This window comes from Myxine glutinosa, chromosome 9, assembly GCF_964187855.1.
Source record: "Myxine glutinosa chromosome 9, kmMyxGlut1.1, whole genome shotgun sequence".
Lineage (NCBI taxonomy): Eukaryota > Metazoa > Chordata > Myxini > Myxiniformes > Myxinidae > Myxine > Myxine glutinosa.
The window spans coordinates 116893175-116913416 of NC_136269.1; the positions used below are offsets into that span (position 1 = coordinate 116893175).

At 45.7% G+C, this 20242-nt stretch overlaps 1 protein-coding gene across 1 annotated transcript in view; it reads right to left on the reverse strand.

Annotated features, from left to right (window-relative positions):
- Nucleotides 1–20242, reverse strand: part of LOC137435052 (disheveled-associated activator of morphogenesis 2) — a 320317-nt gene that overhangs the window by 181615 nt on the left and 118460 nt on the right. The window contains exon 3 of the mRNA XM_068128440.2: nt 9930–10019. Coding sequence (XP_067984541.1) covers nt 9930–10019 — 90 coding nt within the window. The remainder of the gene's footprint in view (nt 1–9929; nt 10020–20242) is intronic.

Below are 20242 nucleotides of genomic sequence, written 5' to 3' on the forward strand. Positions count from 1 at the left end.
ACCGACAGGACGTTGGTTATCAGCAGCAACGTTCTGGACGTGGTCCAGTAGTCCTCTGTATTCCATGGCTCTAAGGGTTTCCTGATTTTGTTTGAAGTATTGCAGTCGATTTGCTTCTGCCTTGCAATAACCGTCGACAACATACTGCTGGAACAATTTCCCCGAAGAATGGATAGTGCTGAATTCATTTCGAATAGCCAGTCGGTAGGCATAGAATTCACGATGAGTTACCTTGTTTCGAACCGCAGTCTGTCGCTGGTGAGGCATGTTTATCATCCATCCAGGCTCGCCATGTGGAAAGAGAATGGGATATGTCATGGGATCAATGTGAGAGGAAAGTGGAGAGAGATTGTGTAAGCCCTGGTCATGCAAATGAACCTGGAAATCCCTGTTTGCAGGTGGTTCACCATCTTGTCCACTAACGAAGACAGCAGCAATTTCATCAGCAGTTGGTATGTTGTAACGTCTTTGGTCGTCTGCACACAGTCGACGAAAATGCATTTCCAAGGTAGAAGGGAGGCGATCTTCAAGGACAGCTTTCCTGATTTCTTCCTGTTCACGCTCGAACATAGTCTTGTAACATGTGACATAAGGATTAACGCCAGATAGTATGTTGTGCAGTTCTGCCATCAATTCTTGCAAGCATCTGTGATTCTCAGGTCGATTCATACGTTCCTTTGTAGCTTGAGCTGTATCCAAAATAAATAATTGTGCAAATTGTGCTTGTTCATGTACATGTGATGGATGTAATGGACCACAGCGATGGTAAATTTGACCGTGGATTTTGAAACAGTATGGTCCATTTCCTGGAGGAGATGAGATCTGAGCACCCATTGATGCAAAAGCTAATGCCGAATTGTAATTCCGGATATTGTCTCGGAAGTTGCGACATTTTCCATCGTCACCCTGATAAAGTTGTTGCAGTCGAGCAGGTACGGCAAATAGTGGAGGCAATTTAACTTTTCCCTTGGAACAACACAGTGTAAATCCATCCCCTTGTCCTGTTGATTCATTTGTGAAATGGTGTGCAGAACAGTACACACATGGTGACGTCATTGGACCGCATTTATGCTCTTGAACAATATTATCGGATACTTCGGCCGGATCCATTATGGCTGCGGTTGTATATGTTTGCTGAGCACTCCAACGTCTTTGTTGCTCAGCATGCCGTGCGAGTCTGTGTTGGCGTTCATCGACGGTCTCGTTCTCGCACCTCATCGTTGTTGCAGCAGCATCCTGTGCGAGTCTGTGTTCACGTTCGTCGAGGGTCTCGTTCTCCCTCCTCATCGTTGTTGCAGCAGCATCCTGTGCGAGTCTGTGTTCACGTTCGTCGAGGGTCTCGTTCTCCCTCCTCATCGTTGTTGCAGCAGCATCCTGTGCGAGTCTGTGTTCACGTTCGTCGAGGGTCTCGTTCTCCCTCCTCATCGTTGTTGCAGCAGCATCCTGTGCGAGTCTGTGTTCACGTTCGTCGAGGGTCTCGTTCTCCCTCCTCATCGTTGTTGCAGCAGCATCCTGTGCGAGTCTGTGTTCACGTTCGTCGAGGGTCTCGTTCTCCCTCCTCATCGTTGTTGCAGCAGCATCCTGTGCGAGTCTGTGTTCACGTTCGTCGAGGGTCTCGTTCTCCATCCTCATCGTTGTTGCAGCAGCATCCTGTGCGAGTCTGTGTTCACGTTCGTCGAGGGTCTCGTTCTCCCTCCTCATCGTTGTTGCAGCAGCATCCTGTGCGAGTCGGTGTTCACGTTCCTCAACTGTCTCGTTCTCCTGTCTCATTCGTTTTCTTGCTGCAACCTGTTCAAGTCTGCATTGACGTTCGTCGACGGACTCGTTCTCCCGTCTCATTCGTTTTCTGGCTGCATCCTGTTCAAGTCTGCATTGACGTTCGACGACGGACTCGTTCGCCCTTCTCATTCGTTTTCTAGCTGCATCCTGTTCAGGTCTGCGTTCTTCATCCATTTTGGAAATGGAAGTTTCCACGCACCGCATGAATTGTCACGATCCTCAATAGGAAGTGTCTCATAATTATCAAATGACAAATGGCAAGTAAATTACATTGTGAAAATTTAATATTTCAAATAGACCTATTTAAAGTGTATGCGCAAATAACTAATAAATAAAAAAACGAAGAAATATGTCTCGGTAATTTCCTGAACTCGGTAATTTCTCGGTAATTTTACTTCCGGCTAAAAATGTTGAATGAAATAAAAACGAAGAAATATATGTCGTTTTGTGACGACTGTCACCAAAGGTAAACGGTGAATTCACTCGGTTTATTCGGTTCGGCTCGGTTTAAAGAAAAAGCGATAATGTCGAAATGTTGACGTCTGTGTCATGTTGGGCGGTGTATGATACTTGTTGGCTGTTGGGCGGTGATATGGTGTATTTTTAAAAATATATCTCTGCGTTTTCCCGCGTTGCTGACACCGAGTCTAAAACCATGATGGTGAGTTATATTGGAGATAAAGGCGTGAGAGAGACTCAATGGCCTTGAAGTTACAGGCATTTGAGAATTCATTTCGTTCTATAAACGGCAACTTTCATCGGATTTTCTTCTCGTTTTTTTTCAACCGAGTCTAAAACTATGTTAGCGACTGTGAAAAATGAAATGATATATCGAATTTAAAATAGATATCGACACATTGCCGTCGGTGTCATGTTGGGCGGTGTATGATACACCATGACGCGATTTTAAAAAATATATCTGCATTTTCCCGCGTGTGTGGAATGTTTGTGGAAAATTAAAGATTTCAAATAAACCTATTTAAAGTGTATGCGCACATAACTAATAAAAAAAACGAAGAAATATCTCTCGGTAATTTCCTGAAACATATTTTACTTCCGGCTAATATGTTGAATGAAATAAAAACGAAGAAATATATGTCGGCATCATTGTTGACGTTTTTGTGACGACTATCATCAAACGAAATAGTAATATATCATAACGGAAAAGCAAAAGCGAATTTTTAATATATATCGACACATTGCCGGCGGTGTCATGTTGGGCGGTGTATGATACACCATGACGCGATTTTAAAAAATATATCTCTGCATTTTCCCGCGTGTGTGGATTGTTCTCAATTATTGCTGACACCGAGTCTAAAAGTAAAACCATCGATAAAAATGAAATCATATGGTGAGTTAGATTGGAGATAAAGGCGTGAGAGAGACTCAATGGCCTTGAAGTTACAGGCCTTTGAGAATTCATTTCGTTCTATAAACGGCAACTTTCATTGGATTTTCTTCCCGTTTTTTTTCAACCGAGTCTAAAACTATGTTAGCGACTGTGAAAAATGAAATGATTTATCGAATTTGATTTGAAATAAAACTGGGGGAGAGCAAGACACCACGGGCCTACAAAACAGGACTCAAAGCTATGCGAGTTAATAAAATGGTGGATATTTGTTTATAGCCACTCCCAGAATGGGTGGAGCTATGGGTGGAGCTACTCTGCAAACCGAGTAAGCCACACCCCGGACAGACACCCAACAGATAGACAGACAGACAGACAGACAGAATCATCTACGGCTATTATAATATAGATATATACATATATATACACACACACACACACACACACACACACACACACACACACACACACACACACACACACACACACACACACACACACACACACACACACACACACACACACATAATCGTTTTACAGGTCTTGGTACATATAGATGCTACTTACCAAGCAACCTAGCTTTCTTTTACTTAAAAACATATGTTAAGTATCGTCCCACAAAACATATCGTCCCACAAAATTTCGCTCTTTCACGAGCCTCGATCTTGTATACAAAAAAAAAAAAAAAAAAAAAAAAAAAAATATGAAGAAGTTAACTTCTGAAAGGTTTGCAAGTGCTTAGTCTATTCTAGAGCAAGTAAGTTTTGACAGAAGTGTCGAGAAACAGGAAGTACCAGAAGATTGGAAAAAGCCATTATCATAGACGTAGATAGGAATGTGAAAATTAGTGCGGACTAAGCTTATTATATTTTCCAATTAAAGGTATGTTTGAGAATTTTGCTAAAAAGGATCAGGCTGACAAAAAAGAACAACATGAGAGAACAGTAAGCCAGTTTGAGAAAAGGAAGAATGACTGTTCATCAGAATTTCACGATTTGACAGATTTTTTGAAAAGTGTGAGCAGGCAAAACTCTTGTTTATAACTTTTATCGATATGGATAAAGCTTTTGCCTGTAGAGAACATTAAAATAATAATACTGTACTGAAGAAGCTGTACAAAAGGGTATGTGGTAGCATTGTGTACGAGGGAAGGCTTGAGGAGTGTTTAGGAACAAACACAGGAGTAAGATTAGATCGGCACCCGGTAGAGTGCATACCTCCACAAGGCTGAACATTTTATGAAGAAACTGTGCAAGATCAGGATTTCTATGATGATATCATATTCTTTGCAGATACAGTACAATAGAAATCCTTACTGCATTGGTATTAAAGGTGCAATAAATTAACCCAATGTTGAGGTTTAGAAAACAGCAAAGAAAGGAACAAATGCCCCACATAAAAACTAAGGATAATTTATAACAAGCAAATTAGTTTAAATGGCTTAGTGTTGGCTTAGCGGTTCGGGTGCCGGCTTGGGATCCTAGGATCCTGGGTTCGAATCCCGGTCGATCGCTGAATTAACGCCAGGGGGGTTCACTCAGCCTGTCATCCTTCTGAGGTCGGCAAATTTGAGTACCAGCTTGCTGGGATGAATGATCACGGTGTGTACCCCGATTTAGAATAGGTACACCGTATCCCTGCGCATCGTAAGAGTGTGACCAAGGGTTGGCGTCAGGAAGGGCATCCGGACATAAAAACATTGCCTCAAACAGGGAACCATGATTGTCATGGGGCAATTCTTGCAAGCAAGGCTAACCCCCGCTCTAGCGGGGAAAATGGCCTTAAAACGATCATTCATTCATTCATTCAAATTAGTTTAAATATATTGGGTCCTTTATAACATCTGATGGAAAAACAACAAAAGACAGAACAAGGAGAAAGAGCAGGAGCTGCGGCCCACTTTAGAAAGCCAAAATCACTTTCATGGTACACGAGAGACGTACAAGGAAAGGTAAAAATGAAGTTATTCAATGAGATAGTTACAATGATTTGATAAATGGATCAACCGTGTGGATCACCCATACAGAAAAGAGAAACCTAGTACAGAAGAAAGTACAGAGAAGAAAGAAATTACAATAACAAAAGTTAGAGAAGAAAGAAAATAAAACGAGTACAGAGGAGAAAAAATACTAGATTATTTTTAAATGCAATTGTTGAGAAACATGCTCGACATAAAATGGGATAATTTGAAAAGAAATGAAGATATCCCAGAAAGCCGAACAAATCCCAACGAAAACGAGGATACTTAAATCTACACTGAAATGGTTTGGACATATTGAAATAATGGAGGAGGAAAGTGAAAATAATACACCAACGCAGGATGAAGAATAGAAGGCCAGTGGGTAGAATAAGAACCGGATGAAAGCAGGTGTCGAAGGATCCAATGGAATCTGGAATCAATATGGGAGAAGCACAACATATCCTCCAAAATAGGAAAGGCTGGAAAAGCTGTGCTTCAGGCCTTATGCTGCAGGGCAGTGGAGAGATAAAGAAGAAGAGTAAAGAAAGAAAAATAATCCATCGACCTCACATCCGATATTTAAAATCTCCCGTTTTCCTCAGAGTCCTGATGACATCGAGATAAGTCGGTACCTTCTACGAGCTCCATGTTTGAACAATCTCAAACAAAATCACAACGACAGACCTGATGTGACATTGCCTCAAGTTTAAAAAAACATATTTCCCATCATCTTTTGGTATGCCGGGCTATCTTTTGTTCATGTTGTGGTACATTTATGTGCGCTGTCATCTTATCATGTATAATGCAAGATAATTTGTCCTGGTAACTTCTGGTAGCAAACATTGTTCGCATTAAACTTGAATTCACCTTTCTTCAAAGGGTAGAATGCTCTGAAATATTTAAATATCCTTTACATTATCACTGCATTCTAGTATCGCATTAATAAGTAGTATAAGGGCAGTTATGATGATCATTCGTATCAATGTTCTCTTTTCATGGGTTTATACTCGTGCTCAGAGAAGACAGGCAGGAAGCTGCATTTTGTTCAGCAACAAACAACAACAGGCATTTTAAGGCCATTTTCCCTGCAAGAGCGGGGGTTAGCCTTGCGGTCCCCATGACAATCTTCTCCATTTTGCCCTATTTTCTGCATCTCTCCTTGTTAACCCCCTTGCCCGCATTTCTTCTTCCACCATCTTTAGCCAAGTCTTTCTCAGTCTTCCCCATCCTCTACTTCCTTCTACATTCATTTCCATCACTCTTCTCAACCAGTCACTTTCATCCATCCTCAACACATGACCAAACCATCTCAACCTGTTTCTCTTCACAGCATCCATCACAGGCTATATTCCCATCATCTTTCGCAATTCATCATTTGTCTTCCTCTCTCTCAACGATATTCCACACATCCACCAAACCATTCGCATTTCCACCCTTTCCAACCTTCGTTGCTGCTCTACGTTCATTACCCATGTCTCGCTCCCATGAATCATAACACTTCTCACACATGCAGCATACACCTTTCCCTTCAGCTTCAACGACACTCCCCTCCTCGTCAGCTCGCCACTCAGTTCCCGAAACTTCTTCCATGCACATCTCACTCGAGCAACCGTTGCCGAGTCTGATCCACCTTCTCCATTCAGCATGTCTCCGAGGTAGCAAAATGTTTTCACACCATCCAGCTACACACCATCTCCAAGATCCAACTCAACATTTCCTCCATCTGCAGCTCCCTCTGTGCACACCTTACACTTGAATGGAGCTGCCACACTGGTTAATGACCCTCACAGACCACTACATTTTTGATGAACCCACTCAGCGCACATTGCACATTGAATGGCGTTCACTCCGACACCCTTCCTGCAAACAGCACACGGCCACTTCCCAGTTCTTTCCACCTCACCACATGCTTTACCACTTGCCAGCATTTTGCCTTTACCACTACCACATTTTGTTCAGCAAATAAGAAAATAAAGAATCTCACTTGTCATTTGAATCATAACCTTCAAACCCGTACATTGCTCATTGTATCGTATTTTGTAACGAACCTGCCCGAGAAATGTCACCTCCCAAGACTCAGCACAAGACACGTCCCATCTTACCCTCAACGGACTGCTATCACATGAACAACACTCAAAATTGATACGATGTATTCAATGAAAACACTCAAACATTTGTTATCAACATGAATTAGATAATCAGAATATCTCCCATTAGGTAAAAAGCTTTTTTTCCCCGCCTCTGGAACAAACTCCCCCACTCCCTTCAATCCCACTACTCCCTCCAGGTCTTTAAAACAGCTGTTCACCACCATCTCTTATCTTCCCCCATCCAAAACCTTGATCTTTTCTACCCCCGCCAATTCACCCCTATACACTATACACTATTCTCACATGATACACTTTTTCGAAATTCCAACTTCTTTCCAGGAAGTCCTTGCAGTGTCCATATGTTTTATACCTCTCCCACCTCCCCCGCCCCCCCCCCCCCCCCCCAAAGCCCTCTCCCTCCCACAGTTCTCTCGATGTCCCTGCTCTCAAATGTTGTGTTTGTGTCCTTCCCCCTCTCTCCCCATCTTGTCTACCGCAACCCTTATTTTATGTTTTATGTGTCGGTTTGTGTCGGTTTGACTTTTTGTGTGATTAATGTTAGCTCTTTCACGAGCCTCGATCTTGTATACAAAAAAAAAAAGAAAAAAAAAAAGCTGATTATGTATTAGATCCTCAGATTTACAGAATGATGTACAATATACGGCCAGAGACCAGTAGAACACCTCATTCTTCATAGAACCATGCCAGCCACAGGGCATTCCTAATGTTCTACTGATGAGATACTCACAACAGTCCAATAAATTGCAGCATTATATTCATCAATACCTGTATTTAAGTACAGTAGTGTAATATAATTTAATTTGTATTAAAATTATTATCTAATCATATGTACTTATACAGTAAGGTCTCAATATGCACGAGGGTTGTGTTCTTGAAAATGGCTGCATATATCCAAACCACATTTATCAGATACTTATGAATCGCATAACTATGAATCCGCAGATATCGAGACCCAAGTGTACATTGAACTAGAACAGCACTTTTCGACCGACACGCCTACACTCACGTTATTACATCATTATACATACGTGCACCAAATTTGATTTAAATCCCTTCAGCTGTCGCAAGTATTGCAATTTTACCTGACATGACCTCTGACCTTTTACATTTACACCGAAATCTAATCGGTTCATCTTTTTATCATAATATCTACTTAAACAAAGTTTGGTCAAAATCCCATAGCTGGATCACGAGGTATCACAGTAACATAATTTTTACTGAATAGATCATCTGACCTTTGACCTTTTGACCCCATAATCGAATCCGTTTATCGTTACATCATTATATATACTTGTATGTATAACAAAGTTTGACTTAGATCCCCTCATCCATTCTGAAGGTATTGCGGTAATGAACACCTATCACGGATGCACGGATGGCCGGACAGATAGCCGGACGGGCCACCCAAAAACATAATGCCTCCGGCAACTTCATCAACAGAGGCGTAAATCAAAAATGGCTGCTTTGGACTGTTGCGGGTATCTCGTTAATGAATCTCCCACTCCGTAACCTCCCCCATAACCCAACATTCTGTCCTCATCACATGATCTTATGCTCGAAAGCTCTGGAACTCTCCAATGGAGATCAAATTGTGCATCGCCCCTCCAGATTACAAACTCACCTTTATTGTAAAAAAGTCATTTTTCAGATTTTATCTTTTCTTTTCCTTGTTTCTGTTCTACAAGTAAAAAATTTTTTACCTGTAAAGTGTCTTGAGGCGTATCATCAAGAATCTCCTTCTTACTAAACGATGTCACAAAATATCCCAAACAATAGCATCGGGTGCAGAATCTGTAGCATGTGTGAAATATGAGCTCATGTACCATGTGAGATGGGCCTAAGTCTTTCAGGAACCGGCTGGCCAGGCCTGACATTTGACGGAGTCGATTAGGGCAGGAATTTGGAATTCTTTTCCAGCGATAACTCACCGACTCCCCACTAAAGACACCATGGAACCATTAACATTCACCAGCTTATGCGAGCAGAGAGATCGCACGCTAAACATCTATCGGACGGACGGCACACTCTATGATGCACCAGCCTGCCTGTGAAGTACCAGTCTGACAGTTTATAAGTCAGGTCAGGAATGGAACCCAGCCTTGACAGCTGAAAGGTAAGTACACTACCTCCTAAATCATCCTGTCAGACATGAAAGGTAAGTATACTACCTGCTGTCCCATCCTGTCAGACATGAAAGGTAAGTATACTACCTGCTGTACCATCCTGTCAGACATGAAAGGTGCTCTATATATGCACGATGATGTTGCTTACCATTATGAGTGCTTGTTCCATCTACGGTCTTATCTAATACATAATTCCATAGATAGGAGTATTTACAAGGGGTCTGTACACATGTACTTTATGACATCCTTTAACCATTTAAATTTCATAATTCTGGTGCACAGTTTAAAAATCAATATAAAAGCAAAGACTCTTACACCGCAAGAGAAAATAAAGCTGCATTGGCAGATGTCATATACAATTAGATGTCAGTGTAAGCAGTCAAAAGTAACCGTTTCACTTTAACCAGGCGAGTCAATTTCACAATCATCCATAACAGTCAAAGGTGGTTTAATTGCTGGAAGCCTGTATGCGGTGTTAGCCATGGGTCATGAAATAGCAGCAAGGAGGCACTCAGCACAATGAGCAGCCTCAAGAAAGTACAGGTTGAGATGCAGTGAACCCAAGAATGAACTAATCCCCGTGAGCCGTGGTCAGCGAGCCCTCCCACCTGTTTCTTGCTGCAGTAGATCTGCCACTTCTTCTCGGCTGGTAGTGCAAACATGGCCTCCTGGTGTTTTTCGGGCAAGTCCAGTTCATCCTGTGGGGTGTGTGCAAAAACAGTGGGGTTCACAGATATGATCAAGGTCAGCAAGGCCCATCCATCCCAGGTGAGAAGTTTTCGCAATAAGAATTCCCAATGTCATGGTTTTCAGCAATGAGATGGAAACAGTTTCATGACATGCAAGGTAAAAAGAGGAATATTTCTGTAATGTCTCAAGCAGACATTTACCTCACATAAGATCACCATGGGGAAGGTGGGAGTGGTGGGCAAGGACATATGTATATATGTACACACACACGTACGCACGCGCGCGCACGCGCACACACACACACACACACACACACACACACACACACACACATACATATATATATATACTGTATATATATATATATATATATATATATATATATATATATATATATATATATATATACAGACTTGGCATTTAATATGGAATTTTTTTTTGTGGGGGTGAACTTACTTTTCAAGATGACATAGAACCAAAAGTTCATTGGAATTATGTTGAAATTATTCCAGATTTTGTTAATGTGACCTTTAAAAGAAACAAAAACCACATTTGACATTTCGAAGCAAATAAATTGATCCTTGAAAGTGATGTAAACTGATATCGAACTCAATTCACGGACAGTACTGTGTTAAACTTCTGTACGTTTTCCAGAAGTATCTCTTTATTTTGCACATTAGCCAAAAAAAATTTCAACAAAAACAAAAGCTAAATTATGACTGGGATTACGGACAGTAAAATTACAGTTCAGTACTTCGCGTAACCCCCACGAGCATTCAGGAGAGCACGTACACGTCGAGGCATGCTGTTCACAAGATTTGACAAGGTTTGGACAGGAATCGCTTGCCATGCAGTGACAATAGCCTGCTGCAATTCACGCACAGAGGTAGGCTGCTGGTCCAAGTTGTCGATTTGACGCGTTAATTCTGCCCACAAGTTCTCTATCGGATTCATATCCGGGGACATGGCAGGCCACTCCATATGCTCTACACCACGGTCAGCAAGAAATTGTTGGATCATGCGAGCACGATGAGGCCGTGCATTGTCATCTTGGAAGGCAAAGTTTCCTCGAAAGGATGCACGAGCAAATGGAAGCAATGTTTCTTCCAGAATGACCCTGTACTTGAACTGGTTCAGGTTTCCATTCAGAACAACCAGGTCAGTTTTGCCCCCTGCATGAACAGCAGCCCAAACGGTCACCCCACCACCTCCAGCTTGGACTCTTGGCACTATACAATCTTCGTTGTGGGCTTCATGCACTTGTCTGCGCACTCGGACGCGGCCATCTTGACGATAGACCAGACATCTAGACTCGTCACTGAAGGTCACGTGATTCCAGTGTCCTGGCTGCCATTGACGGTGCTCTCTGGCCCACTGCAATCGGCGCTGGCTGTGTTGTCTGGTCAGGCGTGGCTTTCTCAGGGGACGCCTGGCACGATAGCCTGCTTGAACCAGTCGTTGGTTGACTAGCCTTCTGGATACAGGCACATTTGTCAGTTGCTGCAACTCAGCCCTAAGCCGATTAGCTGACTTGGTACGGCCATTGCAGACTAACCGGTGCAGCTGGTGATCATCTCTCCTTGTGGTTCTGTGTGGACGTCCTGGCCTCGGTATTGGAGTAGGGACACCCCTCTGAGCATTTCGTTTCAGGATCTTTGACACCTGACCTTGAGTGGTGCCATACTGCCGAGCAATAGCACGGTCTTTCATGCCGTAATTTCGTAAAGCCACCACTCCATGACAAACAGCATTGTCAAGTTGACGGACCATCTCCAGAGGAAGCGGCAATAACTTTTGTAGACGTGCAGCAGTTGTTTTCCACTAATACAGAACGCAACAACCCTTATATACCCGATTGTGAAGCCAATCGTCAAATGTACCTGCCCTTACATTTTGTCACGCCACCTGTGATATAATCCTGTTATTGACTTCTTGCTGCGAAAGACAATCAGTGACATGGTTCTTTCAACAAAGACATCACCGAAGGGTAAAAGAAACTCACCAGATTGATATACTGAATTCAGAAAGTAAACCCGTCAAGAAAAAAAAAAATTCCATATTAAATGCAAAGTGTGTGTGTGTGTGTGTGTGTGTGTGTGTGTGTGTGTGTGTGTGTGTGTGTGTGTGTGTGTGTATATATGTGTGTATGTGTATATATATTGTTGCGGATATGGAATTTGGCCTCCGTATCCGCTTGTAAATATTCCCCTATTTCCCCAATACTCCCCAACTATCCCCAATCCCCCATTCCCTAGTCCCATTGCCTGTAAATAACACTGTAGAACCGACCTTCCCCTTTTTCCCCCATTAAATGTCGTGCCCAGGTCCACCGCATCTCACGTAGACAACTTTCGGACATCTTGCTAGTTATTCTTAGTCTATGTCAGTTAAGGACTCGTTTCCATTAATTCTGACTCTTCGTTGCACCAGAATGTGATTGTATGGCACCAGTAGTGAGTTTAGGACCTCCCCTTACCTCCTCCCATCTTCCCCATGCAACAACAACAACAACTACAACAACAACTACAACAACAACTACAACAACAACAACTACAACAACAGAGGGGCGCGGCGCGGCGTGCGGGGAGTGTGCGTCCTCACACCGGCGTGGTTAGCCGCCATTGCCCATGCGCTCCACAGGGTTACCACGAAGGGGCTGGCTGTCAGCTCCTCGTCAGGGGCGGAGCCAGTAACCCCCCCCCGCACCCCAATAAGAAGGGCGGACCGATTCCATCTGGGGCGGAGCTAACTAGCCGAGGGCGTGTCACTCCCCGCCGGATATACGCGGCGACTTACCGGACGTGACGTCAGATGCGCCCCCAGCTTGAGCAGACAAGTCACCATCTCCGAGCGCTGTGACCTTCCCGCATCTTTGGACTGGACCGGGTCGATTCTGCCCTGAGCCAAGAGTGCACCTTGAGCCATCGACTACCCGCCTTTCCTTGCCATCAATCCCCGTGTGAGTCAGCCTTGTCCCGTTTATCTGTCGTCTGTCGGGAATAAGATAAGTGTGTCTAAGTGCCTATCTTTCTATGCTGTCCCTCTCATTCCTGTAATCTGACCTTCCGCCCTAATATAACCTCCTCCGGAGGTCTTGAGAACTGAACCCTTGGTGTCGTGTCATTTTAATCCCAGCCGTTGTGTCCTTTTCCATCATTGATTTAGCATAGCGCGACTTAGTCAACGTTCGAGCATAATCGGGTAACTTGTGCGGCCACGGCGGCCATTCCGCTCGGCCCACCATAACATCAGGGTCATGTCTGTAAGAATTGGTGTCGAGGAGTGACATTGGACCCGGAGCGCGTTTACGCGCTCGAAATTATAACAGCGAAATTTGAATTTGTTTTACGAAAATAAAAACCCGAATTTTGAAAGTCGCGCTATGGCGGATCAAGACAGCTGGGGTCCGGTAGAGGAGAGTGAGGCAGGGTCGGTCCAGGACCAAATTGAGGGACGCGAGGAGAGCGAAGCAGCGAGGGAAGCAGACGCACAAATTAGCGTCGTTGCGCCCGACATTGCGGGTGCGCAAAATGGCGCCTCGCTGGTCACCGCGCCCGCGACCGTGGCAGCGCCCCTGGTGGATCCGAACCTTTTCATGTTGCAAATGAGGGCCCTTATGGAACAAATGGGTGAGCAATTGGGAGACCAAATTAGAGGTTTGAAAATCCAAATGGGGGTAATGAGGGACGAAGCGAGGGGTACCAGTGAGGGGTTAGACAATAATTTTAAAGGTTTAGACAAGAAATTTGGGAAGTTAGACGACAAATTTGAGGGGTTAGACAATAATTTTAAGGGTTTAGACAAGAAATTTGGGAAGTTAGACGACAAATTTGAGGGGTTAGACAACGGGATAAAAGAGGTGAAAAATGGGTTAATGGGGGTAGAAAATAGAATGGCTGCCCAGGAGAATCAGATAGAGGGAGTGAAAAATGGGTTAGAGGGGTTAGAAAACAGGATGGAAGGCAAATTGAGGGACATGAGGGACCAAGCGGAAAGGGAAGTTAACCAAATGGGGCAGCAGATAGAGGGGGTCAGAATGGGGGTAGAAACCAAACTGGATGCTCACAGGGAGGAAATGGAGCAGATGAGGGTGGCATCGGGGCAGGAGATGCAAGTGATGGGAGAGGAGATCAGAAGAGGAGTGAGTGAGGAGGTCGGAGGAGTGCGTGAAGAGGTGAGGCACTGTAAGGAGCACATGGAGAAGGAGGTGAGAAAGGGGACTGTAAAGTTACAAGGGGGCATAGAGGACCTGATGCAGGAGGTGGAACAGCTGACGGAGGGACAAAAAGGACTAACGGAGCAGGTTCAAAGGAACACTGCGGTATTAGGAGGGTTAAAAGCGACACAAAACGACATAAAAAACGACTTGATAGCGACGAAGAGGGAATGTCAGATGGTACGTGAGGGACTGACAACGAGGTTGGACGAGGTGATAGAGGTAATGGAGACGAAGGACCGGCAGGTGAGGACGCACATGGAAACGGTCAAGGTAACCTTGGAGGACGAGCTGGAGGAGACGTACCGGGAAATAAAAGAGGTGAAGCAGAAATTAGAAGAAGTGGAAGAAGGGGTGAGCGAAATTAAGAAGCGACGGAGAGGGGATAAGAAAGAGATAAAAGAGGAGATAAAAGAATTGGTCCAAAGTCTGTGTTTGGATCGTGATGATGTGCTCATTAACCGGATGAGGGATTCGCAGGTGATGGAGGAGAAGCGAAGAGGAAGAGGACCCGGTGTAAGTGGTGACCAATATGGTCGTGCGTATGATGCGCCAGGAGATTTAAGAAGCTTGGGGGTCGAGATGGACCCGGGTGTTCGTGAGAGGCCGTTGGTGAAGTGTGCGACAGGTCTGGTGTGCGAAAAAGGAGGTGTGCAAGAAAGTCAGACTCTGGGGTGTGTGAGGAAAAAGTGCGTGCCAAGGAGTGAGGGTGCTGGCGAGAGTGAGTCGGTCGTAGCGCGTGTGCGAGGGGGCACATGGAAGCGCGGTGTGGTGAGTGTTACAGAGGGTGTGACGGGAGAGTGTGCGAAAGAGTGTGCGCGAGAAAGGTGTGTGACGGACAGGTGCATGGGGAAAGAGTGCGCTGTCAAAGGCAAGGAAGAATGCACGCCTGTGGTGAGTGTTACAGAGGGTGTAACGGGAGAGTGTGCGCGAGAAAGGTGTGTAACGGGAGAGTGTGCGCGAGAAAGGTGTGTAACGGACGGGTGCATGGGGAAAGAGTGCGCTGTCAAAGGCAAGGAAGAATGCACGCCTGTGGTGAGTGTTACAGAGGGTGTAACGGGAGAGTGTGCGCAAGAAAGGTGTGTAACGGGAGAGTGTGCGCGAGAAAGGTGTGTAACGGACGGGTGCATGAGGAAAGAGTGCGCTGTCAAGAGTAAGGGTGAGTGCGCTGTCAAGAATGGAGGTGAGAGTCGTGAGAGTGACAAGGAGAGCGAGTTGGTTGTGACAGGTGAGCGAGGATGTACACCTGGGATGGAAGGATGCACACCTGGAATGGTAGAGCGTGAGTGGGAATGCACGCTGGAGTTGGTGGTGAGGCACGTGGTTGGGTGTGCGAATGAGGGCACACCTGTGATTGTCACAGAGGAGGTGACCGAGGAGGGGGTGCGAAGAGGTGTGTTGGTGAGGTGTGCGACCAACGAATGTGTGCCAAAGTGTTCGGTGGTCAGGTGTGTGACCAAGGCTGTGAGTGGAATGAGGGTACCTGGATGTGTAAGGAAAGGTACGAGGAGCATGGGAACGGCTGGATGTGTGAGCAAGGAACGGGCTGCGGGGTGTAAGCGCCCAGGTGAAGCATCGACGGTAACCGGGTTAGAGGTTGGGTCGACTTTTAGCCGAATCGGGCCCTCGGTGTGTGCTGGGTCTCTCTTTGAACGGCCGCGTCCGTGCTCCACTAGGCGGAGCGGTCAGCCCGATAGAAAGGGTCGTCATGGCGACCACTTTTTGTTGAGGCAGTCCGGCAGGTCGAGATCGGGACATTGGATGGCTCCACGCCGAGATGGTGCGTGGGATCTCGGCCCGGGTAAGCCCCCGTCCCTGCACCGAGTGCCGGACGCATCCAGCCGCTGGCACAGAACAACCCGCATTCATGGCTTGGCTTTACGAAGCCGGGCTTTGGACAGGAATTGGCGCACCGAGAGGCATTAGTGAGTAGACTGGGTGATGAGGTTAGTGTTTTGGACCCAAAATTAGAGAAAAACAAAATTTGATGATTGGCAAGGGATTGGCAGTAGTGATTGGCAGATGATGGGTAGTGATTGGCAAATTTTTGATTTGTTGAAATTTGATGTGCAAAATTGGTAGTGAGCGATGGGCCCGGTGGGTAAGGGTGGCATCCCTGCCACCCTTCCCATGGTGGGGGGCAAAGGAGCAATAGCTTATGGGGTGTATGGCGGTGAAAACTAGCCCGGGTGGGTTAGGTTATATTGTTAGGGCCCTAGAAGATGACATTAGGTAACGTTAAGTTTAGTTAGTGACTGATACCTGTAGTGGGGACGCAGGTAGATTAGAGTGGATGATAATGACGAGGGAGCGCAATAGTTTAAAGGGACGACTGGGAAGCGCAAGTTTCAGAGGGGAGTAGTTAGCTGAGATGATGCCGTGTGTGTGAGGATTGAACAGGTGAGGATTGAACAGGTGTGATCGAACAGGTGTGATTGCACAGGTGTGCAACTGGACAGGTGTGTGGAGCAGTGTGTGAGTAATGAGTGTTGTGGATCAGCGTGAATGCGCTTGGGGAGAGAAGGGTGCAGGTGGCACCAGGTGTGAGAGCACAGGTGTGCAGGTACAGTTGTGTGGAGAGAGTTGAAGTAAGTGGTACGGAGTGGTGTGCATGGTGCGAAGGTGTGGATGGGGGAAGAGTGGACCCCTTTCACGAGTACCCGGGGCGGGTAGTGTAAGTGTTAGGCAGAGGGTATAGGTAAATTGTGGTTAGATATTGGCATCTGTGGTGCGGGTGACAGAATGGTATTTGGATGGGTGCATTAGTGTTGTGGAAATGGCTGGGCGTGTAGCCTGTTAGTGTGTGTAGTTGGTTGGGCACTCCACCACTGTGAGGATGTCGGCCAGGTGAGGCCGCAGGTGGGCTCTGGGAGCCGGTAGTTGTGAGTGGGTACCTGAGGATCCCGGGTGTGGATCGGGCAGCCCAGTGCCAGAGAGGGCACCGAGTGGGGAGAGCGCCAGAGGGCCTTCCCCAGGTAGTTAGGTTAGGGTAAGGAGCAGGTAAGCTCGGAGGCAACTGCAGTGGTGGAGGTGTGCAGGTGGGTAGACCCGCTGGGAGAGGTACACGTCGCGGCCCAGAAATTGTGCGAGGGCACCGGGAGATGAATCGGGGGAGTGAGACCCCAAATTGAAAAGCACCACAGTTGGTCAATGGGAATTGGTTTTTAGAACCCATAGTGTAAGAGGGCCCAATGGTTTGGCCGGAGAAAGACCCCGGGTAGTGTAAAGTTGTTAAAGTCATTTAGGAAATAGTTAGGATTGATGAACCTGTCGCACCATACGCAGCCACTTACCTGTGGTGATGATGATGACTCCACACCTGTGTTTTCTTTGTTTGTGTTGCAGAAATGAGAATTGCTGTGAGGATTTGTGAGACGCATCACGACGTGGATGAGACATTGGGGTGATTCCATCTCTCCCTCCCTAGGAGGGACTGATGATGAATTGGTGATAGCAAATTTTGATGTTGAGTTGGAGATGGCAAATTATGATGTTGAGTTGAAAATGGCAAATTTGATTGGTTAGGAGGGAGAGAAGACGAATTTGGTTTATGGGAGGAACGGGGAAGACAGTAGGGACGTTTGTTGATTTGTAAAGTAGATGTTTATGGGTAGTGTTGTGTTTTGTGGATACAGTAAGGGGTAAGGGAGGGGCCATGTAGGTTACCTGGTGGGGGGGGGCGTACGATAGGAACGTACCTGTCTCACCTGGTTCCCATGTGCCCCCAGTGTGCATCATCTTGTATTGCGTGCACTTTTGCGCCCTTACCACCTTACTCACTTGTCTGCTTCTTTTGTCTCCCACCTCCGAGGATCTGGCTTTGGGGTAGAGAGAGAGGAGAGAGAGGTGCTGGCTACGCAGTTGTGGGCCTGCACTTTCGCTGCTTGCTGCCTGGATCGATACACCATATGGACCGCAATGTTGGTGGCCACCCACAATGGACCGCAGTTCTTTTGCGGCCAAGCACCACGCGTGGATGGACCTATGGGTCAACGTGGCACCTATGCCATACAGGTGAACCACTTTTAGTTGACACCACTGAAGGCCACAATAAAGAAATGGACGCGGTTGGCGCCTTTCTTTATTTTTGAAAGAAGCCAGAAGGCCAAGTGCACCACACGAAGAGCAAGAGACACCTGCAGGGTTAGGGGTTGTTGAAGTTATTTTTATTTTAATGAACAATGGTGACTGCACCGGATGGTGCTGACTGTGTGATGGGGTGGTGCTTTTGATGCTTGGAAGGGGTGCTCTGCACATTATTAAAGGCCGTAAGGCCACAGAGCACTCGTGGGTTGGTGTATCGATGCTGGCATGCGTGCTCTCTCTATGCATAACATCTGCATGTGTTCCTCCAAAAACAGGTCCTGGATCGTAGTGTAAATATCAGCGTAGTCTTGTAAATAATGCTCCCTACCGGCTGTATGTTTAGTTTGCAAATTCTTTCCGCGATTCGGTTATCCTGTGGGTGTGTTTCTGTGAGGAGAAGGGTGCAACGTCGCAGGGGGACATATTTACTCATTTGTGAACATCTGTAAAACTGTCGCACTCAGGGTAGAGTTAATAGTAGAGGGAACTACATCTGAGTGCCACACTAAAATAGGTAAAAATTTATCGGGTCGGGACGCCCCGAGGGTAGAGAAGGGTGCAATGTTGCGGATATGGAATTTGGCCTCCGTATCCGCTTGTAAATATTCCCCTATTTCCCCAATACTCCCCAACTATCCCCAATCCCCCATTCCCTAGTCCCATTGCCTGTAAATAACACTCTGTAGAACCGACCTTCCCCTTTTTCCCCCATTAAATGTCGTGCCCAGGTCCACCGCATCTCACGTAGACAACTTTCGGACATCTTGCTAGTTATTCTTAGTCTATGTCAGTTAAGGACTCGTTTCCATTAATTCTGACTCTTCGTTGCACCAGAATGTGATTGTATGGCACCAGTAGTGAGTTTAGGACCTCCCCTTACCTCCTCCCATCTTCCCCATGCAACAACAACAACTACAACAACAACAACTACAACAACAACTACAACAACAACTACAACAACAACTACAACAACAGAGGGGCGCGGCGCGCCGTGCGGGGAGTGTGCGTCCTCACACCGGCGTGGTTAGCCGCCATTGCCCATGCGCTCCACGGGGTTACCACGAAGGGGCTGGCTGTCAGCTCCTCGTCAGGGGCGGAGCCAGTAACCCCCCCCGCACCCCAATAAGAAGGGCGGACCGATTCCATCTGGGGCGGAGCTAACTAGCCGAGGGCGTGTCACTCCCCGCCGGATATACGCGGCGACTTACCGGACGTGACGTCAGATGCGCCCCCAGCTTGAGCAGACAAGTCACCATCTCCGAGCGCTGTGACCTTCCCGCATCTTTGGACTGGACCGGGTCGATTCTGCCCTGAGCCAAGAGTGCACCTTGAGCCATCGACTACCCGCCTTTCCTTGCCATCAATCCCGTGTGAGTCAGCCTTGTCCCGTTTATCTGTCGTCTGTCGGGAATAAGATAAGTGTGTCTAAGTGCCTATCTTTCTATGCTGTCCCTCTCATTCCTGTAATCTGACCTTCCGCCCTAATATAACCTCCTCCGGAGGTCTTGAGAACTGAACCCTTGTGTCGTGTCATTTTAATCCCAGCCGTTGTGTCCTTTTCCATCATTGATTTAGCATAGTGCGACTTAGTCAACGTTCGAGCATAATCGGGTAACTTGTGCGGACACGGCGGCCATTCCGCTCGGCCCACCATAACATCAGGGTCGTGTCTGTAACAATATATATATACATATATATATATATACATATATATACATATATACATATATATATATATATATATACATATATATATTACATATATATATATATATATGTATATATATACATATATATATACATATATATATATATATATATATATATGTTATATATATATATATATATATATGTATATATATATATACATATATATATATACATATATATATATACATATATATATACATATATATATATATATACATA